This window comes from Apodemus sylvaticus, chromosome 10 (assembly GCF_947179515.1).
Source record: "Apodemus sylvaticus chromosome 10, mApoSyl1.1, whole genome shotgun sequence".
Taxonomy (NCBI): Eukaryota; Metazoa; Chordata; class Mammalia; order Rodentia; family Muridae; genus Apodemus; species Apodemus sylvaticus.
In genome coordinates, this window is record NC_067481.1 from 58,410,033 (window position 1) to 58,435,141 (window position 25,109).

The 25,109-nt window shown below is 42.1% G+C and overlaps 1 protein-coding gene across 1 annotated transcript in view; it reads left to right on the forward strand.

Annotated features, from left to right (window-relative positions):
- Nucleotides 1-25,109, forward strand: part of Dnah9 (dynein axonemal heavy chain 9) — a 347,292-nt gene that overhangs the window by 84,050 nt on the left and 238,133 nt on the right. The window contains exons 20-26 of the mRNA XM_052195119.1: nucleotides 8,855-9,725; nucleotides 13,228-13,358; nucleotides 13,995-14,121; nucleotides 17,398-17,550; nucleotides 18,704-18,829; nucleotides 20,878-21,117; nucleotides 21,692-21,852. Coding sequence (XP_052051079.1) covers nucleotides 8,855-9,725; nucleotides 13,228-13,358; nucleotides 13,995-14,121; nucleotides 17,398-17,550; nucleotides 18,704-18,829; nucleotides 20,878-21,117; nucleotides 21,692-21,852 — 1,809 coding nt within the window. The remainder of the gene's footprint in view (nucleotides 1-8,854; nucleotides 9,726-13,227; nucleotides 13,359-13,994; nucleotides 14,122-17,397; nucleotides 17,551-18,703; nucleotides 18,830-20,877; nucleotides 21,118-21,691; nucleotides 21,853-25,109) is intronic.

The window sequence follows — 25,109 nt, forward strand, 5'->3', positions numbered from 1 at the left end:
ATTTTGATACAATGATTGGGATTTTCTAAATTAGAACTCTGAATTCTCAGACTTTGGTTCTTTGGCTGGGCTGAAAAGGTAGTTGCTAGAAAACATACAGGCACATATCATATGTATGCCTCCCCACACACACACACATTTTAAAAACTGGTTGCTAGAATGCTTAAAGAATGTTGGAAGGCATTTTAGTAGTTTAAGATTTTGCAAAAGGTTACCATCTGAGGACATTTCTCTGCACTTGGTAATCCTGCGGTACCTCTCTGTTAGTAATCACAGGTCTTGCATACACAGCTTCTTGCTGATAAGACTTTTAGATAGCTGGTGTCTCCCTGCTTCCCTGCCTCCTGGTCAATGTGCCCCCTGAGGCACTGGTCAGAACAGTGGCACTGAGGCAAACTCCTGGGATTAGGTCTATGGAGAATCATCTTCCCACCCACTGCTTAGCCTCTGGGTCTTACCTCAGAAGGGAAGCCATGTCTGAATAGCTAGGGAGCTCTCTCCCCTTCTACCCCTCACTGTGATCTGTGTCCCAGGGATGAGTTTTTGTGGTTTTATACATAAAAATCTCCATGTGGAGGAAGCACACAGAAGGACTGGGAGAATTCTCCAGGTCTGTTACCCATGTCTGTATCACATCAGGCTGTTTGATACTGTTTGTGCTCCAGATGGTAATGGCAGTCCCCTCATAATTGGTTACTGGAATTAACAAGATGATTGCTGAATGTGTTATCTGCTAGGCCTGGTGTGTTGTTGTCTAGCTGTCCTGGTGGTCTACCGTTTAAGTTTTAATACTGAAAGTCTCACGTCTTGGCCTAATCTTTTAAAAATAATCTATTTTAGTTGACAGGTAATAACTGTATACCTTCTGAGACACAGTATAATGTTTTGGCCCATTTATACGTTATATAAAGTTCAATTTGGAATAATAAGAATATCCCTCACCTCAAACACTATTTCTTTGTGATGAAAAAATTTGGACATCCTCTCTTCTAGTTGCTTTGAATCATATCTTACAATCATCACATATAATCATGCTTATAACCAGTCTTCTGGGTAAAGAACACCCACAGGCTTCCCCCCCCCCCCGGTCTATCTCTGTACCCCTTTACCCTCACTCAAAGTAAGGACCTGCTCTCACTACTAAACATTCTGATATATATTGAGCAGCTGCCACCTTCTAAAGCCACCATTGGATCTGAAGAACACAAGATGGTGTTACTAAGAGTCAGGCAAAAATGGGACTCTCAACTACATACAATATGAACATATAGAGCTTGTGGCTCTCTAGTGGGATGCACCTACGATCACCATGCAGAGCTTTGAAGAGCGGTGCCCAGCCTGTCCTGAAGCCCCACTAAATTAGACCCTTAGGGGTAAGACCTGGGCATCCGTATCAAGGAAAGCTTCTCTAATGATTCCTGTGTAGCCAAGTTTGAGAAGCACTACCCTGAAGGGCAGTAACTAGTTATCTTTGAAGCAAACATGTCGGGACCTAGAATTTCAAATGACTCTACACCTTAACAGTTACTTTAAGGGGTTATACCTTTATTCCAAAGCAATGTTTGTTGCTGAGAGTGTTTGTGGAACACATCAGGGGACCATTCTTTTACAGTTCAAGGCATATCTTTTGGGTCTTTCTTTGCGTGTGCAGTGAAAGTTCTAAATTGAACTCAGATGCAGGGAGGCAACACAAATGGGGAGGGGGAGTTTACAAGAGGTCAGTGTTCATCACAATCCTGTCAATGGCAGCCATACACAAGCCTTTATGCCAACTGTCTACTTAAATCCTTCAAATGAATCCATAGATGCTTACAGAAATATCTCCCCTCAGTGACTGACAGGAACCAATTATGGTGTCCTTTTGTGGGTTCTTCAGAATGGTGGTAGTCATCGCTCATGCGTAGGTAACGTGTGTATTGTTCAGCTGCTGGGCTATTTTATTTTCTTTCTGACTGTGATTTTTTTCCTTCTTAGCACTCCTTCCTGGTGTCTGCCATGATGGTGTTACTCTTAGCTGGCTTTCTAAATTCACATCTGTTAATTTCACATGCAGATGAATCTTTAGAGGAGAATGCTTCCCTAAGAACTCTCACAATAGTCTGAGAAACCAAATGCTGCTGAAATGTTGATGCATTTCTCTTCCAGAATTGTGGGGCTCTTGCTAAAGGGAAGCTTAGCAGGCATCAACTCCTGTGTTGTGTTGTTTTGCTTCTTACTTTGGTGTGTGTGAGTATGTAAAATGTATAGCCAAGTGTACTCTTGTTCCTATATGTTTTTATTTTTTAATGGATCTCCAGAGCCTGCTGCATTCTCTGACAATACAAGTTTCTGTTCCTGCAGTGGGCTATGCTCAGCTTCTAATGTTCTTGTCTTTGAGAAGAAGAAGAAGAAAATGAGTGTCTCATTAGGCCCTTGCCATCTGACAGGTGCAGTACAAAGTTGGGCTTCTGAAATTTAGATTCCCACTCCATGCCCAAGTCAAATGTTCCTTCTTCCTTTAGTTCTTCTAAGACAGCTCAGCATATTTCCTAGATGAGTTCTCACTCTTCACAATAATTGACTAAACTGTCACACTCAAATTCAAAGACCCTCTACTGCCTTTTCAATCTATGACAAATTGCACTGAAACCAATGTTCCCTGTTTCTTTCAGTCCCTTGATCAGTCTTTGACCTTTGAGCACAGGTTTCCTGACCTTAAAGAAAGGTGCCTTGGTAAGTACTCTTCCTACCTTTCCAAGGTTAAGGTGACATATCCATAGCCTAGAAAGTCTATCCTATGAGTGACAACTCACAGAGAGACTGGTAGAGATTTCAACTGGTCTCCAGATTCTGTGAACAGCTGGCAAAGCCAACCTGAGGATGCCCTCCATTAGAAGCTGTGCACAACAGCAACAAGAAAGAACAGGTTTTCCTAATGGCCTGACACAGGAACATGAGGGAAAAAGAGGCCATGGATTCTGCTTGCAAAGTGCCTGTTGTCATTTCCAACACTAGAGAATAGAGCCATATTGGTCATTAAATTAGTACCAGAAACATAGCTGGTACTAACATAAAGATAAATTATTGGTTCAGCTTGCCTGACTTACCAGTTAACCTGACCCATTTGTATGATTTAGGCTTCCATAGAGCATATGAGGCTTGGCCTCAACAGTGGAGTTAGCCAAGAATTATAAGGGAACTAGAATTTTTCAGAAGTATACACCCCCTGACATCAACAAATTATAGCCTTAGGGTTAATTTCAAAAACAAGAAATGAGACATGTTCTTGGTACCATCTTTAACTGAATCTGACCACACATCCTGGGTGTTTATTGATTTAATGGCAAGTCAACTCCATTTGGGGTTAATAAACAAGATGGATAGCAATCAATGATGTTCTAGAGAAAGTAGTCATGGACAAAAAGGCCCAATGGCTGAAAGTATAAGGCTCAGAGTGAGCACAACTGAGATGCAGGAGCTGGGACATGAAGATAGACGTATCCAGATGACCCAGTCTGAGAATACAGCCTTTGAGATGTACAATGGGCTTTGTTCTCACAATCTTTGACATACCTGACATACCAAACACCACAGCTAACAACACAGTAGGACACAAAATGTCAGTTGTGTTCCTCATGATTACATGTCTGGTTTTCTGGTACCTGCTTTCTAGCATCATGACAGAGGATTGTACTGCAAGTCTATTTCTAGCCCAAAAGAAAAATAAAATCCACATTCCAAATTACAGGGTTAATAAATTAGTAAGAATAAAAGATATACATTAAAGCATCAGATACTAGAAATTTGACTGTAATATAACTCCCACTTTCATGTGGAGCAGGACAAACTGAAGACCAGGTCTCAGCTGAGACATTATAACAGCCATGAATCAACATACTAAGGCCTGAATTGAAGCAATGTCCATAACTGGTTTTGAAAAACAGGAGGGAAAATCAACAGGAGCTAGGGGAAAAGTATGGGATGCTTCATCTTTTAGATTGGACAAATGGGCAGACATTGGTCCTGAGACGGGCCAACACAGAGTGTGCAGGACTGGGGATCACAGTTCAGAGTGGGCACCTCCAGTTTTTGGGCCGGTAGAATATTGGGCAGTACACATTGTTCTTCATCCTGCTTACAGATCCTGTTCTACAGTCAGCATTGACCAGTTGTGGCTAGCTTCCCAGGAGTCAGAACACATCCTTCCTATTCTCTGTCTCTGTCTCTGTCTCTCCCTGTCTCTGTCTCTCTCTCTTGTCTCTCTTTATCATATTTGAGCAGCAACAGATTGACAATATTTTATTGTACTTTTATTTATATAGAAGTTAAGATACTCATTTTATCCTTATTTCAGTTTCAAAGACCTACTCTGTCCTTTATTCCTCTGAGTTCATTGTTCTTAAACTCATTTCTTCTCCTGGATGTAAAAATGCTCCATTGTTAGCACAGGAGTAAGGTGTATGAATATCTTGACAAGTTGTAATAAAGGAACGTTTTTGAGATAGAATATCTTTATATAGTGCAGGTTAGACCTCACAATCTTCCTGCCTCAGCCTCCTGAATAATGGGATTATTGGCATGCCTAGTTTATTCTAAATGTTTGATATTGCTACCTGGTCTCATATGCTGAGATTTTCTCCAAGCTTACTCAAAAGTGATGTTTGTGAATGATTAGATAAAGGAAAAAGCTCTTCTACAAATTTAAACAACAAACAAAATTATACCAAAAGCCCAGTTAAGAAACCATCGTCAGTTTCTGGCTGTTTCTGTGATGAAGAAAGAAAATAGCACATAATGTGATTTTCTGTGCCCCGCAAATACTCACTAACTCACACCTTGTCTAGTAACTTCTTCCTCTATTATGCACAATAATAAATTAATTGAGGTGTATGTTTTTTTCATTTGTCTGAATTTCGTAAATCCTGTTCTTGTGCCACATAGTCAATTTTACATTCTAAGTTTACTGTAGACTCCAGAGAAAATAGAGTCAACACACACCAAGAGTTCATCTCTGAAAGGAAAAGAAAGCAGAAGAATCTTTTGTGCCTTAGTGCTCAAAACACTTGTCACAAAGACAATTCTATTTCTTCCATTTAGTCTCTTATCTAATGCTTGTTGCAGAGAAGTCAGGGAAAAACCCAGAGAGGATACTGTTTCATTTCTAAAGACTACCCCAAAGTTCTATGCTAAAGGCTAGCCCTGACCTTTATATGTCGTTCAGTCACATGTGTTGGTGGCCATGCCCATAAGCCAAAACTGATTCCGAAGGAGTGGGTGGAAAACAGGCAGAACATGTAATGGTGTGTGTGTTGTGTGTGTGTGTTCTTTCTGTGTATGTGCATGTGTGTGTATGTGTGTGTGGTATTTGTGTCTGTGCATGTGGGGGGTGGTTTGTATGTGTGCATATGTGTAGATGTGTGTGTGTGTGTGTGTGTGTGTGTGATTATTACTTGCTGCATAGTAGTAAAGAGTAAAGAGTAAGCAGTTTAGGTCAATGGCTTTAATTAGGATGTCTTTCCATCTGTTACGGCAGATATTTCTAGAGATAACTGAAAGAAGGAACAGTCATAAAGGCAAGTCCCCCTGTCATCCTCTTCCCCATTTCACCCTTCTCTATCCTGTCAGTAAATACTCATATGTAGTAGAGAGAAGGAAATAGCCAGTTCTCTAATCTCTTGTATCCATTTGTCACTCCCCTGAGGAGTCTCTGAGGCCCTGTTCAGAGTGTGGAAGAACATATTAATTCTCTATTAAGTCATAGACCCCAAATATCTACCTTCTTGATAATCCAACCTTGCTTGAATTTTTGTCTGGCTTACTTTAGTGGTGGATGCCAGTATGGACACATAAGCCAAATAAACCCTTTCCTCTACAGATCGCTTTTGGTCACAGTGTCTCATCATAGCAATAGTAACCCTAACTAGGACAGTAATTAGTACCAGGATTGTGGAGTATTGCTGTGACAGGCCTGACCATGGTATTTTTAAGGGGACCGTGGAAGGACTTTAGAACTTTGGGCTAGAAAAGCCATTGAGTATCAGCTGCTCTGCAGGAGCGGAAGATAAGAATGCTGAGAACAGGGCAGAGGACAGAGGCCTGGCTTGTGACATCTCAGACGGAAGCAGACACTCTACTGGGACTTTTGTGTGAAGAATCTGTGGTGTGTGGTCAGCTGGAGCTGAAGAATCAGCTGTGGTTCACAAGAGACCAGAACTACTAAAGTGAAACTTTTATTTTGCTGGAACAGTGGATGCTGGTCCTCTGGAGCTGAAGAATCAGATACGATTGACAAAGGACTGTCATCACTGAGGTGAAATCTTCTGCGTAGTGTTTCCTCTGGGTCAGTACACAGAGGCTGTGTTCCAGAGGCAGCCAAGGTTATACCTTGTGCTGGCAGCTGAACTTAGTAATGTAAAATTCATTCAAGTGGTGCTGGTGTTGAAGGCATGAAGGTTAGATTGAGAGTATGCTGTGGTTATTACCTCTTGAAATAAGAAAGTATTTAATCTATTTTCGGTTTTACAGGAGTCCACAGTTAAGAGATCTTGAACTGAAAAATAGTTTTAAAAGTTTTACAGAGACTTTGCATTTTAAAGAAGACTAGATACTTTTAAAGAGGCAACTATATATTTATTTACATCCCAGATATTGCTCCCTGTCTCCTTCTTCTATGAGAAGGTGGATTCCCCCTACCTCTACCCCCATGGCTATCTCCCAACCCTAGAGCATCAAGTCTTTGCCATATTAGGCTCATACTCTCCCACCAAGGCCAGAGAAGGTGGCCATGGAGACTGAGCTGCACATCTGCCACACAGGTGCTGGCAGCCTTCATCCAGCCCATGCATGCTCTTTGGTTGGTGGCTCACAGTCTCTGAGAGATCCCAGGGCATTATGTTAGTTGACTTTGTTGGTCATCCTTTGGAATTCTTATCCCCTTCAGGACCTTCACTCCTTCTTCCAACTCTTTCAAAAAAGTCCCCAACCTCCATCCGAAATGTGGCTGTGGGTATCTGTATCTGTTTCAGTCCCCACTTGGCAGGGCCTCTCCGAGGGCAGTTATGCTAGGCTCCTGTCTGCAAGGATAACAGAGTACCAATAATGTCAGGGATTAGTGCTTACCCATGGGACAGGTTCCATGTTGGGCCAGTTATTGTTTGGCTATTCTTTCAGTCACTGTTCCATATTCATCCCTGCATTCTTTTAGATAAGACAAATTTCAGATAAAAGATTCTAAGTGGGTTGGTGTTCTTATCCTTCCACTGGAGGCCCTGCTTGGCTACAAGAAATGGCCTCTTCAGGCTCCAAGTCCCCACTGTTTGACATCTTGGCTTAAGTCACCTGCATTAACTCCTGGTAGCCTCCCCAATCCCAGACCTCTGAGACTTCTTTGAGAAATCCAATGGCATACATACTACTCAGCTACTAAAAACAAGGACATCAGAAAATTTTCAGGCAAATTTATGAAACTGGAAAATATCATCTTGAATGAGGTAACCCAGACCCAAAAGGACATGCATGGCATATACTCATGTTAAGAGGATATTAGCCATACAGTACAGGATACCTATGATAAACCCCACAGACCCAAGGAAGTTAAACAAGAAGGAAGGCCCAAGTGAAGATTCTTGAATTACACTTAGAAGAGTTAACAAAATAGTCATAAGAGGCAGAGGGAGGGAACTAGAAAAGGGAGGGCATGGGTGTAGGGAGAGAGGAAAGAGGCCCAGAGGGTCAGGAGAATGAATGGAAATATGTAGCTCCTGTGGGTGGGGAATCTCTAAGAGGTAACTTTTAAAGTTTGAATTTATAACAATGTGGGACCTTTTAATTTTGTAAAATGTTCTATATTGTGATGTCTATTTGCGTGACCTTGGGGATAAACAACAATGGAAGGATTGTGGCTTAACAGTGATGTGTTTTTGTTGTGCTGTGATTTATGTCAATTTAACACAAGTTACCATCATCAGAGAGGAGGGAATCTCAGTGGCACAAAATATCCCTGTACGATGGGCTGTGGGCAATCCTGTAGAGCATTTTCCTAATTAGTGAATGGGGGAAGGACCAGCCCCTCGTGAGTGTTTTTACTCCTGGGTTGTTGCTCCTGGGTTCTATAAGAAAGCAGGCTGAGCAATCCAGGAAGAGCAAGCCAATAAGCAGCACCTTTCCATGGCCTCTCTATCATTTCCTGCCTCCAGGTTCCAGTCCTACTTCATTTCCTGTCCTGGCTTCCTTCAGTGATGGGCTGTTATCTGGAAGTATAATCTAAATAAACTCGTTCCTCCTCAACTTGCTTTTGGCCATGATGTTTCATTAGAACAGTAGTAACCCTAGCTAGGACACTGATTTAAGTGATCTGGGAGATGCTTGTGTGTAGGAAACTTGCAGCTTCTAGAAAGTCCTAACACTCAGGAAAGGCTGAGAGCACTGACCCTGCAGGAGACAAGGGCAGAACAGTCTGATTTGGGCCTGGATAAGAGACCCTGAGGTTAAGTTTGAAAAGTACAAGATGACAGGTCTATTTTTATCTTCTTGGATTTGGTAAAAGGTCTAAGCAGGATATTGTTCCTTTGTGATTGTTGTGTTTGGCTTTTAAGACAGGTTTTAAAATACTGACCATAGTGAACCCAAGCTTAAGACCTTTCTGCCTCAGTCTTTGAAATGTAAGGATTTGAAACATGTGCCACCCCTCTCTGCATCTTCTCTGATGTTCTTCCTCTAGTGTTCACCCCATCCCATTCAGCTCGGGATGAGAATCCATATAAGGAGCCTTTCTTCTGCTGTGGGGGCTAAACATTTCAGCTCTTGCTACCTTAGTGATTCTAGGAGTTGAGCCCCGTGTGGCGTACTTACCAAGGGAGTATGTTGTGCTTTCTAGGTTTGATAGTATCAACCCACATCAGATGCTGGATGTCTGGCACATGGAGATCCAGCACATGGAATCCACCATGGCAACCATCTCTAAGTCAGCTGATTTGTTTGAAGTCAATGTTCCTGACTACAAGCAGCTGAGGCAGTGCAGGAAGGAAGTCTGCCAGCTAAAGGAGCTCTGGGACACCATTGGAATGGTGACCTCCAGTATCCATGCCTGGGAGGCCACCAGCTGGAGGGATATCAGTGTGGAAGCCATGGAGTCAGAGTGCAAGCAGTTTACCCGGCTCATCCGTAACCTAGATAAGGAGTTCAGAGCCTGGGATGCATTCACAGGCCTGGAAAGCACAGTGTGGAACACTCTGACCTCCCTGAGGGCTGTGGCTGAGCTGCAGAACCCTGCCGTCCGGGAAAGGCACTGGAGGCAGCTGATGCAGGCCACAGGGGTGAATTTCACCATGAATCAGGATACCACCCTAGCTCACCTCCTGCAGCTTCAGCTTCACCACTTCGAGGATGAGGTCCGGGGCATTGTGGACAGAGCTGTCAAAGAGATGAGTATGGAGAAGACCTTAAAGGAACTGCAGGCTACCTGGGCCAGCATGGAATTCCAATATGAGTGCCATGCACGAACCCACATACCCTTGCTGCAGTCAGACGAGGACCTCATTGAGGTTCTGGAGGACAATCAAGTGCAACTTCAGAACCTGATCATGTCCAAGTACATTGCTTTCTTCCTGGAAGAGGTGTCAAGCTGGCAGAAGAAGCTGTCTACAGCTGACGCGGTCATCTCTATCTGGTTTGAGGTACAGCGTACCTGGTCTCACCTGGAGAGCATATTCATTGGCTCAGAAGATATCCGGGCTCAGCTACCCCAGGTAATACTCAGGAAATCCTATGCTACCTAGTCTCTGGTCCAAGTCCAGGGAAGACCATCCCTTTCCAATATGTGTTGGGGTTTCTGTCTCTGTACCATATGGCACCTCCTACAATCTAACCCGTCCACCAGCAAAAAAGGGTAATATGTTTGCAACAAGTTGCCTTTATGTAAGGAGAAGAAAGGAATGTCTCTCTCTCTCTCTCTCTGTCTGTCTGTCTGTCTCCCTCTCCCTCTCTATCTCTCCATCTCCCTTTCCCTCTCTTCTTTACTCATGAGAAAAAAGATAGAAGATATCAGTTGCTGTGGCTCTTTATGGAATGACTCTTTATGGGCCAATGCATAGGTCTTATAGGACAAGTACTCAAAGAAACTACGTTTTGTTGCCAAGCAAGTTCGAGATCATCCTCCCCAGGCAGTGAACCATGCTGCAAACCTTTAATTGGCACTACTGTGCCAGATACCAGCTCTCTGCTAAAGACTAACAACAGATTTCCCTGAAATATGTGCCGTCATCATTACCTTCCCTGTGTCTGCCCCTTCTCATTAGCCCTAATTAATGTGTCATTAACCACCTCTATCTCAGAGGATTCTAATTCCTTCTTTTTGGCCCTAGACTCCTGTATCCATTCAGCACAGCCAGTTCTCTGCTGACAAATTAGTTTGATTCTAAAATGTCACCAGTTGTCCAGGCCTTATTAAGAACTTAAAGCACATGCCACCCAACACTGAAGATCTCCATCATATCTAGTGACACATGTTAGTACAATAAGGTGGCTTAAAGGTTGACATTCACAATGGAAATTAACAGGGAACAGTTCTGTAGGGTGCCTGTAACGAAGCCAATCCCAGACTTTATTTATCCTAAACATCAGCAACTGAAGAAGAATAGGCTTAATTAGAAAGGGCAAGGATATGGGCACAGATTTTGTGAGAGAGTTTAAGAGGATTTTTGAGAACCCCTTATGAAAAACATTAAAGAACTGGGTCTCTGGATAGTGCACAAGTTTGTGCACACAGCATGTGAATGGCTGCATTTCCCTCCTATTAAAAACATAACAGAAATGAATTCAGTCGCATTACACCCTAACTAGTAACTATTTTCATCCATTATGTCTATTTCCCAACATTTCTGCCTGTATACACACAGTTTTTACATAATTGCTTCAGAAGTAATTACAGTGTTCAGATTGGCTCTTTTCATTTGAACATTTACGCCAGGTATTTTCCATACACTTCTGTCACCTTGATACCATTTCATTCTCAGTCATAGCAAAACACTTCATCAAGAGGGGATTATAATGTAAGTTAACTGTGTCTCTTGTCTTTTGATCTTCTTGGGCAATGGCTGTGACTTACAGGTAAGACAGTAGACCTAGGCTGTAGCCATAATTTTCCACATTAGGCAAGTTATGGAGTATCTTCATGCCTTAATTTCTTACATGTAAATTGGGACAGGCACTGGTACCTATTTCAGAAAGTCTATTAAAACAATGCACACGGCAAATACCATTATGATTCCTGCTGGTAATAATGCCATATGTTCTTACCAGGTGCCATATTTAGACCAAAATGCTTTATATATGTGTGTGTGTGTATGTGTGTGTATGTGTGTGTATAAACATGTGTTTATATATACACATATGTATACATACATATATACATGTGTACATGTGTATACATATATACATGTATATGTATATCCATATACATTTTCATATACACATATGTATATGAAAATATATATAATGTATATATGCATATGTATATCTAATAAATATATATAAATATGTTAGCTTCTTGGTTGATTTAGCAACATTATGAGATTTGTGACATTAAATAATTTTGACAGCATAGTAATAAGTTGAGAAAAAAACTTTGGTCATACAAAGATTTCCATAGATCTAGAAAAAGCATCCAATCTGCTGCCCACTTGACTTAGGAATAATTTACTGGACAGTTAGAAAAAAGTAGAGAGTCCCTAAGATTTTGTTAGGGGTCTGCAAGGTCCACACTACCTTAGTGATCATGTGTGCTATTTGACAACTTGACCTCTGTTCTTCCATGAGCACACACTAGCTCCTGTGATGTTCCATGGCCTGTCAGAGCAAAGTCAGTCAGAGGCAGAAGGCCGTGTGGGAACACTAGCAGCTACATTAAGTCAGGCAGCACCGCAATGTGGAGGTTAAGAGGAGAGCAAGAGGGTGCTATTTGTTTTCATTTTAGCACTTTGGGTGTTTTTTATATACATTTTAGATTAAAAACATGGTATTATGCTAACATGATAAATTTATTATTGTTACATTTTAATTTTTATTTTGAAAAATCACAGCAAACTCCCTGTTCTCTGGCTTTTTCCACCCTCCCCTATCACAATAATCCCAGAACTTTAGACGCAGGCATTTTGATGAAGACGTATCCAGTGGGCCTGGGCTCTACACGTTGCTTTTAATCAGTTGTGGTTTTCTGAAATGGTCTGCATCTGTTGCAAGAAAGGTTCCCTTGATTAGGGGTGAGACATACACTCATCAGCAGTATAAAGTATTTAGAATGTACTGATGGATTATATCGTTTTAGTAATGTGGTTGTAGGTTCTCCTCTGTGATCCATGACTTTACTAGCCCTGAATAGTTTAGCTAGGTTACTGGTAGCAGGCGTGATTTCCTTCTTGTTGAATGGGTCTGAAGTCCAATTAGGAAGCTGTTGGTTACTGCCAAAGTGTCACTGCTGTACCCTTAGGATTGTGGTGCCATGCTGATTTCTGATGTGGCTCATGGGTGTCATAGCTTGATAGGACTGTTGCTTTCTTCCTTCCTTTGGGAACTTGAGTGGCACCTTCTGGTATCATGAATGCTAGCCCTCAGGGAGGAGGTTTCCAGGTCATTTAAGTGCTCTGTGCCCTGGTGTCTCTAGCAATAGGGACTTTTCCTTTGACTTCTGACAGGGGAAGGGGGAAATCTGGGGCATCAGCAATGGCTATAATATTTTAGGAGTCTCTTGGACAATCCTGACCAATGCAAAAGAAGGCTTCTCATACCTGGTATTGAGAACTTGTTAGATAGTCTATGACTCCTGAATAAAGCATTGTCAGCCCATATGGGAAATTTTAATTTAAACTCCATATGTATACTATATACAGACTTATATGTATTATAGGTACTTAGGAATAGATAGTTAAAAGTATGATTCCTATGGCTTTTTAAGACATCCTTAAATATGGGTAGTTTATATTGCTCCTTTTGTATATACCTTTCTCCCTCCTTCCTAACATCACCTGTACTGTTTACATGAATGAAATAATTTAAAATTTTCTTTTAAAATATCTTAGATTCTAATACAGATTGGTAGATCACCTGAATAAATGAAAGAAAGGGTTCTAAGATGAACGCCTCCAAATGGTGCTCTTCCTCACCTGAGTCTCTTCTTGGGATTGGACTGATTTCTGCCTCCAGATAGCTGTAAGGGCCAAACGGAGACCTATTTTCTGTATGTTTTATTTGTAGGACTCCAAGAGGTTTGAAGGCATTGACTCTGACTTCAGAGAGTTGGCGTATGATGCTCAGAAAACCCCAAATGTGGTGGAAGCTACAAATAAGTCAGGTCTCTATGAAAAGCTGGAGGATATTCAGAGCAGGTGGGTTCGCTCACTGCCCCTGCTCTGGGGGCAAGAAAAGTTTCCTTTCTGTCCCTGACCTTTATTAACTGCCTGCCAATGAGAGCGTGCTTGGCCCTTGCTTTGCCGACAGGTTTGGGTAATATAGGGTGTGGTATCATTGGGGGGGGGTTGATACATGTGTTAACAGATGTGTCCATCTGCAAATATCCCTAGGTATTCTTAGTTCTTATGTTTGCATATAATCTTACATATTGCAAATATGGTTGTCCTTCAGTTTCCACTCAGAATTGCTTCTAAGACAACCTGCAGATATTTAGAAGTCTGGTCAAATTCCTTATGCAAAATATAATTGTATGTAATATGTGTAACCCTCTTATGGTTTGTACCTGCTTCTGGCTTATTTACAATACCTAACTCAATATAAATGCTTTGTCATAGTTATATTGTATTGTTTACGGATTAATGACCAAAACCATTCAGATGTGTTCAAAATATGTGAAAAAATTTTCCAAGTATTTCAACCTGTAAGTGGTTGGACCCTCAGATGAAGAATTCCCAGACACTGAGGGCTGACTTTATTTGCATCTAGGTAATACATGTGCAGCCTGGAGACAAGCATACTAAACTGTGAGAACCTGTGTTCTGTGCCCTCAGGTTATGCCTGTGTGAGAAAGCCCTAGCAGAGTATCTAGACACCAAGAGGCTCGCCTTCCCTCGCTTTTACTTCCTGTCCTCCTCTGACCTGCTGGACATCCTTTCCAATGGCACAGCCCCACAACAGGTAAGCTGGGTAGCAGCTTCAAGATCATCCAAACAGCTGGGATACTCCCAGCAGCAGCCGCCTTTTCCAAGTTACCTCTCCAGCTTTCTATAAACACACACACACACACACACACACACACACACACAACACAGGCCACCCCTTTCCCCATCAGCTGAAAAAAGTTGAGTTGCAAAGGAGTATGAAGTTAAGCCTCCATCAGGGATGCCTTTGATCTCTCTCTGAAAAGACATCTAGTCAATTGTGGTCAACAGTGACAGCTATATAAAGAAGAATGAACTTCTGTCACTGGCAGGATGGCATGCATGGAGCTGGAGGAGGTGATGGGAAATGAGATAAGTCGGTCACAGGAAGACAAATGCCTCATGTGGAGGCTGAAGTTGATCTCAGTGAAGCAGAGATAATGGCAGGGGTCACCAGAGGGATGCAGGGGTGGCTAGTAACTAATAGGCACTTGGTGTGCTGTGACTGGAAAACTTCTGAAATTTTATAGCACAGCAAGATAACTATATAAACAACAGTTTACATATTTCAAAAAAAAGTTGAAATAGAAGTTCAGTAATTCCAATATAAGAATGAACCAATGTTTGATATAACAGTTATAACATCCTGACTTGATCATATTTGTTGTATAGATGTGTTGAAGTGTCACACTGACACCATAAATCTGTACAATTATTATATACATATGTATCACTTACAAATAAGAAAAATGATGCCTATCATTTAATCAAAAAAGCCTGTGAGGAATCCCAGGTTTGGGGCTCCCTCCTTTAATTCTAGTCATTTGTTGGCCAGATAGCCTGTTATTTCTTTACAAGGTTTTGCCTGTAAAAGTGAGGTTTTCTGAATTACATGGTTTTTAGAGTGTTAGAATAACCAGATGAAGCTCCCTTGGTGTTTGCATCAATAGACAGTGGACTTTCAACTTGAGGAAGTAGCAGAAACCTATGGAAGGTCTGGTATGAGCACACCCTCTCAGCCTCTCCCCAGAACTTCTGGTTTCCTAGGTATATATGAGGCTTAGTCTTTCTCTTTTGAAGAATTTCCCAAGTGATCCCACACTTTTAGAGCCCATGCCATTGGCCATGCAGTTTGTATCTCCTGCTAAAGGATGGGGTGACCCCTCTATGCACAGCTGAGATGAGTTCATCTTGAATTTTGCCTCAGACTGAAGATGTGTAGCCCAAACACTCAGCTGACTGGATTAGTTGGCTGAATTCCTTCCCTCCCTTCTGAGTGACACTGTTATTCATTTGAAGTACAAAGGTGTTTATTTGTTTCTCCTTTTTTTCTAATTTGGGGTTTTTAAAATATCATCTATACTATTTTTATGCTTTTAGTATGCAGAACACTGATTTGATTCCAAGAGCCAAACCAGTCAAAAGATAAGTATCTCTGAGGAATATGTTCTTTTCTGTTGTCTCCCACCATCAATACCTCCCCTCCATTTTCCCCATCACTGGCCAGTTTAATTGGGTCCCGACTTAACTTTCCTGTGTTCATCTGTGCCAGACTAGGAGAGTCACACTCACATTCACTCAGATAAGTCCCCCATTACCCTTTCTTCCTCACACAAAATGTAGCATGCTACATATTCCTGTTTACATTTTGTATTTATGGGGGAAGGGCAGAGTGTCTGTGGTCCAAGCTGACCTTAAACTTGTGATGCTCCTGCCTCTGCCTACTGAGAATCCAGGCATGCGGTATTAGTTCTGTACTTTGTTGTTTTTTCAAATCTTACTTATATGATTTAGGAAGTATTCCATATTAATCTGAGTATTCCTTCTGTTTCTATCTCTCTATTTCTCTCTGTCTCTCTTCCCATTTCAACATTTGCATGGTACTCTATGCTGGTACATCATAGTCATGCTATTACATGACTGTTATTTTCCTATCTCAAATGAAGTGTCATTGGTAGCCTTGTGTTTTGGAGACCCATCTTCTAGACCTAGAGATATTCCTAGAGAGTGCTGGCTGAAAGTAAATACACAGCAGCCTTGTTAGCACCACAGTGCTTCACTGCACAGGAACTGTCCCCTTGGCATTGCTACCAACCGTGCATGAAAGCTTCTCCAACAGAGCCAAAAGCACATCCAGCTGGTCTTCAGTCTTCAGTCTACTTGCTAGTAAGAAGCAAGTGCTTTGCATTCGTGGTCCTTCTGTTTTTAGCCTGTAGATTGGTTTTCCTCAGTGGCCCAGGCACAGTGGAGTTGACCTATATGTCATATCAGTATTCTGCTTACAGTTGTACTACTTCCATGTATAGAAAGGGCCAGACCATCCTCATCCTTTCTAGAGCTTTAGTACCCAAGGTACGTATTCTTAAGTATTCACTTCTCATTTAGTTCTAGTAAATAATCTACTCCTCCCATACCCTAGTAAAAGAACAGTAAAGATAATTCCTGACCCCTCTTCTGTATGAGCAACTGAATGAGTGGACTTACAAGTCATAGTGACAGTAATTTCTTTTTATCTAGATGTATATAGAAATCAAAATTTATATTAATTCATAAAATATGTTTTTGCTTATGTGTTTGCTTTATTTTGTTATTTTACTGTGACATGTGATGAGATTTACCTATACCTAGAAACCATGACTTCTGTTGTCTTGACAGTTTTCTTCCACTAAGTTTTAAAGCAGGGACACTGATCTGTCCCTGTGTCCCTTTGGGTTCGCCATACATCTATCAACTAAAGTTTGTTGCCTTTGGCTATAGAAACCCTCTTCTCTTTGAGTGTAGACTTAGCTCTTGGTCCATTTCCTTGGCATTCTTCAGAACTTTTTTATTTAGTTTTGTGTCAGTTGAACCTTGAATGCTGTTAATTCTGTTGTGAAGTGGTTTTGAGCTTCTTCCCTTTGCTTCTTCCCAGCTCATCTTTTATCTTGTGCTTTGCAGTGCCCGAGTTTCTTCTATTTATATGAGAGCAAAAGCAAATGATAGTTATTTCTATTTAGGTTAAAAACCTAAAACACACCCGTGTTTTCACTTGCATTTACTCCTGTTTGCTCTTCTCTGGTCTCAGGAGAGGGCACTGGCTCCTATGATGGAGTCACAATGGTAGCAATGTTCTCTCCAGTTTTATACTCTTTTGGTCATGTCTGTCCAGCTCACATGGTCCCTATCTTCATAACTGTATAATTGCTGTAACCTTCCTTCCACACTCTGACCATTCACCCTTCTATATTATGCTTGAATTGTCCCCTGTCAGGTAGACAACCATGATCAGCTTCCAGTGCATGCTCAAACCCTTTGGCATGCCTTCCTTTTTTAGGTTCAACGTCACCTTTCCAAGCTCTTTGACAACATGTCTAAGATGCAGTTTCAGTTAGATGCCAGTCAGAACCCAACCAAGACAAGCCTTGGTATGTACAGCAAAGAGGAGGAATATGTGGCCTTCAGCGAGCCCTGTGACTGCAGTGGGCAGGTGAGTGACATTCCTTTCCCCTCCTCATACCTCACCCACCCCTTCCCATTTAAGCCAAATTCAGTGAACATCAGTTTCCTTCAAGCCAGAGCTTGAGGCCTGAAAGAACAACTTTCCTTGACTGGGCTCCACAGTGAAGCTGACTTCTGATGCCTTCCTCTCTCAGAGAAAAACATATGTCAACATTTCTGTTCTTTCACTCAGGAAAGGCCAGTGCTCAGTGAAATAAAATGCATACAGTCACTGCAGTCAGGTATGAGGGGATATTCTGATAACTGACAGAATAGAGCATGTTAAGACAGCAACCCTGAAGACCCCATGGGGGAATCTGGAACTCAGATGCCTTCCTCAAGAAGAAATGTCCTTCTCTGAGAGATGTCCTCTTTGTAAATAGAACCCAGAGTCACTTCCTCCCATAGTTCTTTTTCTCAGAGAGCCCATCATACAGGTTCTCTAAGAAGGTCCTGCTGCACCTCCAATCTCCTCACAGCTTACTGCACATGGACCATAGGACAATTCCCTTTTTACAGCCCACCCTGTCCTTCAGCGGCACTGAAGTAAAAGTCTTACCCTGCTCATTATTTATAGTGATACCGCCAAGCGATGTCCCTGAGGGAATGCAGCTCGCTTCCCATGAAGAATAAGGCCTGAACAAGAAAGTCTTTCAGAAGTTTCTACAGAGAGAAATTCTCCTATCAGAAAATAATCCAAAGTTCTCAGCTAAAAAGTAGTGGCTGGCAACTTTAAGTTGTAATTCAGAATAGACACTTTTGATAGACCAAGACCAGAACACATTCAACTGAGAGATGCAAATCCAAATAACATCGTTATGCTGTATAGACAAGTCTATGAGAATGGACTAAATCTGCTTCAATCCAGATTTGGGGTTCTTTGTATAGCTCCAATTAGCATTCTACCACCCTCTCACCTGTTGCCATCTTCTTCTGTGTACCCCATTAGCACGTTAGCCTAGCTCCCACTCATTACACCCAAGAATATAATCACAAAACAGCTGCCCTTGCCTTCTGGCATCTGATTTGTGTACAATGCTAGCACTCCATTGTCTTCACTCCCTCAGGCTGACTGAAACAAAGCAGAGTATCAATCAACCATTCTCCAGCTTGTGAAGTCTAATCCAGAGCATTTCTTCCAGGTTGAAATATGGTTGAACCGTGTGCTTCGTCACATGAAAGCCACTGTGAGGCATGAGATGACAGAGGGGGTCATGGCCTATGAGGAAAAGCCCAGGGATCAGTGGCTGTTTGATTACCCTGCTCAGGTATTTTTCCTGGGCTTCTGTCCTCATCTCTTTCTCCTCCAACAGCCCCCATGGGCCTTCTGAGGGTGAAGGGGCTCAAGCTAACCACCCTGTGTCTTACAATCCTGGACTATTCTGAAGACCAGAAGACAGAGCAGAGGAGTTGTCAGCCATACTTGAATTCAATCATTGCTTTGGAAAAATTGGGATGTAATATATATATATATTACATCCCAAATTTTCCAAATATCATGAGCAATTAAAGTCTGAATTCCCTTATGCCGTATGTGCCAGATTTTGCTGACTAGGAGAGGAAGCCCAACAGGAGACAAGATGAGGCATCCTGCCCTGCTAGTGTTCGCAGGCTCCTGCAGAAGCCAGGCACTCGTAAATATGGCTAGTTGAATCACAGGGTAGGCTCAGGACTCCCTGGGCTTCTATAACTGGCTAGTGAGGTCTGAAACTATCTTCCTGTGGATATATTTAAAACAAGCAAAGGAGTAGAGAGGAATCGAGAAGAGCTAAGTCGGATGGAAGCTGGAGGGGAGTGAGCAGGAAGCAGCTGATGGAGTCCATCTGGGAAACTGGAAGCCAGTTCTTATGAACTGTGTTATGGAGAATGTCTTGATCCCAAATTTTAACTGAATTCTGCCCATGTTTCTCAAGAAGGTCTCAATTAAAAACACATGTGAAAGTTTTAAATGGCTCTGGTTGCAGTATACAACTCTTCTTGCATGGAGGTAATAGGGGAATACTAGTGTTGATTTAGCTGGGTGTTGCAGACAAGTAGAAATAATTGAAATCATAGAATTAGATTAGAGTGATGGTGGGTATTTTGGTGGAGCGAGGAGAGGGTGCAGCACCAGTCTCTGGACATCACCAAATGCCTGAGCAGCTAGGAGAGGCCAATAAGGAAACGGAGCAAAGAATCTTCTTAAAAGGAAAGTCCAGGTCACAGTCATCAGAAAATTAAAAATGAGATGTTGGTAGCAGGAAAACAAATTACCAGTTACTTCTATAAACCAAGCAGAGCAAGGATGAGGTCTGTCTGTCCTTGAATGATTTAATGAGGCCATTTCAGCAGAGAGCAATGGATCAGGCCACATGGAAGTGGGTAGAAGGGTCTGAAGAAAGCAGTAAGGATGGGCTGTGTACAGAGAGCATGCAGAAATAGTGCTGTAGAGAGAAATGCATCCCATCAGGCCATCTGATAAAGCACCATTGCAGAGAATGCAATCTCATAAGAAAACAAGTAACCTAATGGATGGGACAACTCACAACAACTATTCCTGTTTCATGAAGGGAATAATTCCCATGAGGGCTCCTAATAGCAAAAGTCCCGAATTAGAATTTTGAGCTAAAAAAATCAGTCCTCCTGCTAGTAAATATATAGTATCTAGAACAATTTCTCCAAAGTTCAGTGGAATCATTGATGAACAATGCATCTAAATCCTTCACTATAAATAATCAAAAGGATGTATTGTGTTATGTACAAGTTCACAGTCGACAGAAAAATGTTGATTCAAATCCCCCTTTCCGTGTTTATTTTTAATCTCTGACAAATACAAGTATAATGACCACATTGTATCTTGTACTCACCTGACCTTCAAAAGTACTCATTTTCAGGTTGTATATTTTGAGAAATTAAAGATGTAGTGAAAATAGTAGGAACAAGCAAATGTATAACCCTGAATTAGGATACTTGGGCCATGAAAGTATCAAAGGCTGAGCATCACTGAGACACAGTCAGTGTGCTGTACTCCCACATGTGGCAGAGATATCATCTTTGGGAAATGAGCAAGACAGAACATCAGACAGAGCAAGCCTTTGGCTGTTCTCAACCATGGTCCAGCTTTCAAGAGCAGAATGTGCTCTTCTCATTTGTGTTGTAATTAGTTCACATCTCTGAGGACTTGGAGCATATGGTTGCCTTAGTCAATGATCAGGAAAGAGGGAGGGAAGGGGCCTGTCACCTACACAGTCACATTCTGAACTCGTGCTGCTTTGTGAGTCGGTTGCTTGGAAACAGCCCTGGTAACGGCTTTACTAAGCAGCTCTTGGTACCACAGGTGGCTCTGACCTGTACTCAGATCTGGTGGACGACAGAGGTGGGCATTGCATTTGCCAGGCTGGAGGAAGGCTATGAGAGTGCCATGAAGGACTATTATAAGAAGCAAGTGGCCCAACTCAAAACTCTTATCACCATGCTAATTGGGCCGCTCTCCAAGGGAGACAGGCAGAAGATCATGACCATATGCACCATTGATGTGCATGCCCGGGATGTGGTAGCCAAGATGATTGCTCAAAAGGTAGGTGCAGTTATCACCAGGGATGTTTCTCTCATAAGTAGACGCTCCATCTGGACACCTCTAATATATATAACTCCTGATTCTGCACATCAAGTGGATGAGAAACGTGGTAGTTTAGGCTACCTTTCAAAACTTCCAGCACAACAGTATAGGGGTAGTCCTTGATTTATGATGGCCCAGCTTATGGTGTTTTGACTTCATAGAGGTAGAAAGGCAACATGCACTTATTAGAAACTATACTCTTATTATAGTGTATAATTAATAACATAAGCTATTCCACACAATAATGTAATGGACATTATGTAAAATGGTTTTATCCAACTATAGAGTAATGAAAATGCTTTCACTGTGTAAGGTAGTTATGATGTTTAATAGGATAAGTAGATGAAATTCATTTTCCACTTAAAACATTTCAATCTATCATGAGGTTATTATCAGGATGTAATCCCCATGTAAGCTGGGAAGCATCAGTAATCAGAACTGCCTATGCTTTTCTATGCTATGGGTCAGAGCATCCTGTACTCTCAAGTAAAGCACTATAATTCACCCACTTGATCTGTCGCTCCTCCTTTAGGTGGACAATGCCCAGGCTTTCCTCTGGCTGTCACAGCTACGCCATCGTTGGGATGATGAGGCCAAGCACTGCTTTGCTAACATCTGCGATGCCCAGTTTCTATATTCCTATGAGTACCTGGGAAATACACCTCGCCTAGTGATCACGCCTTTGACTGATAGGTATGTGCTGGTGCCAGCTACTAATTGGTCTATTTTTGGTCAGGCTAACCAGTGGTCATCCAGAATCAAGGTCACCATAAGTTGCTGTCTGTTCACATAGCTTCAGGGGGGAGAATCTTGCCTCCACACTTCAGTAATAAAACAAAACAGAATGCAAAGCAGTGTTCTCAGAAGACTCAGAGTCAGTCTATGAGCTTTGACTTTTTTGAAGAATTACAGAGGCCATGAGGCACACCTAAATTCCAACACCAGATCCAATACATCCTAATTGCTTACCCATGTCAAAAGTGACCTCCCATTTGGTCTTCCCAACCTACTGCCAAGTACGGGTAGTAATTCATACCTCACATGATCCCCCCAACCCCTGAAGATAAGACAGTAATTCTAATGAGAAGTTAAGAGGCTGGGAAGGATCTCAGGTGGTAAAGTGCTCACCCTGCAAACAGGAGACCCTGAGTTCATCCCCACTTCTCATGTTATAAATACGTATGCATTCTCAACTGGAACATTTATTCATCACCTCTCACCCTCAGAATAAAAAACTACAAGGAACATATTTGCAGCCATTAAGGTGTTTTTAGTGTTTCAAGAAAGTGTGTTCTCCACCCTGCACCCTGGTCCATCCACGAATAAACTTAGGTCTCACATTGAACTGCTCACTGATATTTCCAGATGACTAAAGTATTCCCTACCCTTAAATACCAGTGCTAGTGGGAGAAGTTAAACACATGCAGATAAAAATCTAAATAGCACAAGGAGGGGAAATGTACTAGAGCTTAGACTGAACTAAGGCTCAAAGGCATTTGCTGTGTATTTCCAGGGATGGGACACAGAGTGTCCCCTCTGAGCACAGAGGGTCCCATCAAAGCAGGGAGAAAGTAAAGCCTAGAAAAGTCTGAGCAACAATAAAAAACAAATGCTGGGTCTGGACCTTCAGGGCATGCTGGACCCAGGGGACACTGTCAGGGTGCTCATCATGCAAAATCTGTGTCTGTACCACTCTTGATGGTAAAGGGGACTCCAGCATCTGTTTTGTTTGTCTGGACTTTTTATGACACCGTCTCCCTGGAATGCACTATATAGTTCAGGTTGGCCATGAGTATGTGATAATTTTTCCTTAGGCCTGCACTACCATACACAGCACATTTGTAGGTTCTCAAAGTAGACACCTCACCCCACCCCAAATGAAAGAACTATTGGTAATCATTAGTGGGAATGTTGCAAAGCAAAGTCATGGAAATGAGAGGCCTTGGGGGAAGATGCAGACTCCTGACTTTGGGAAAGGCAGCCAGTCACCACAGTCAGACTAGGAATGTAAATGATGTGTTCTTTATCCAATACGTGGTGATGAAAATTATACCTTAAAAAATTTGATCCAATACCAGGCGGTGGTGGCACACGCCTTTAATCCCAGCACGTGGGAGGCAGAGGCAGGCATATTTCTTTGTTTTTTTATTTATATTTTTGACATTTTATTTTTTTATTCGATGTATTTTTATTTACATTTCAAATGATTTCCCCTTTTCTGGCCCCCCACTCCCCAAAAGTCCCATAAGCCCCCTTTTCTCCCCCTGTCCTCCCACCCACCTCTTCCCATTTCCTCGTTCTGGTTTTGCCCTATACTTCTTCACTGAGTCTTTCTAGAACAAGGGGCCACTCCTCCATTCTTCTTGTGCCTCATTTGATGTGTGGATTATATTTTGGGCATTCCAGTTTTCTAGGTTACTATCCACTTATTAGTGAGTGAATACCATGATTGATCTTTTGAGACTGGGTTATCTCACTTAGTATGATGTTCTCCAGCTCCATCCATTTGCCTAAGAATTTCATGAATTCATTGTTTCTAATGGCTGAATAGTACTCCATTGTGTAGATATACCACATTTTTTGCATCCATTCTTCTGTTGAGGGATACCTGGGTTCTTTCCAGCATCTGGCAATTATAAATAGGGCTGCTATGAACATAGTAGAACATGTATCCTTATTACATGGTGGGGAATCCTCTGGGTATATGCCCAGGAGTGGTATAGCAGGATCTTCCAGAAGTGATGTGCCCAGTTTTCTGAGGAACCGCCAGACTGATTTCCAGAGTGGTTGTACCAATTTGCAACCCCACCAGCAGTGGAGGAGTGTTCCTCTTTCTCCATATCCTTGCCAACACCTGCTGTCTCCTGAATTTTTAATCTTAGCCATTCTGACTGCTGTAAGGTGAAATCTCAGGGTTGTTTTGATTTGCATTTCCATTATGACTAATGAAGTTGAGCATTTTTTAAGATGCTTCTCTGCCATCCGAAGTTCTTCAGGTGAAAATTATTTGTTTAACTCTGTACCCCATTTTTTAATAGGGTTGTTTGGTTTTCTGGGGTCTAACTTCTTGAGTTCTTTGTATATATTGTATAATAGCCCTCTGTCTGATGTAGGGTTGGTGAAGATCTTTTCCCAATTTGTTGGCTGCCAATTTGTCCTTTTGATGGTGTCCTTTGCCTTACAGAAACTTTGTAATTTTATGAGGTCCCATTGGTCAATTCTTGATCTTAGAGCATAAGCTATTGGTGATCTGCTCAGAAATTTTCCCCCTGTACCGATGTCCTCAAGGGTCTTCCCCAGTTTCTTTTCTATTAGCTTCAGAGTGTCTGGCTTTATGTGGAGGTCCTTGATCCATTTGGAGTTGAGCTTAGTACAAGGAGACAAGGATGGATCAATTCGCATTCTTCTGCATGCTGACCTCCAGTTGAACCAGCACCATTTGTTGAAAAGGCTATCTTTTTTCCATTGGATGTTTTCAGCCCCTTTGTCGACGATCAAGTGGCCATAGGTGTGTGGGTTCATTTCTGGATCTTCAATCCTGTTCCATTGATTCGGCAGGCAGATTTCTGAGTTTGAGGACAGCCTGGTCTACAGAGTGAGTTCCAGGACAGCCAGGGCTATGCAGAGAAACCCTGCCTCGAAAAACCAAAAAAAAAAAAAAATTGATCCAGCTGTAAGAGCAGGGATGAAGAGAAGAGAAGAGGCTATGGGGAAATGTCTTGAGATTTTCTCTGGAAAGAGAAGCTCACCGGAGTAACAAAGGTAACAAGGGATTGTCATAGACTGGGAGCTAAAATGAACTGGGAAATGTTTTTCTTCTCTCTGTGTGTGTGTGTGTGTGTGTGTGTGTGTGTGTGTGTGTGTGTGCGCGCGCGCGCGCACGCGCGCGCGCGCCTCTATAAGAGAGAGAGGGGGGAGGGAGAGGGAGGAGAAGGAGAGAGAGAGAGAGA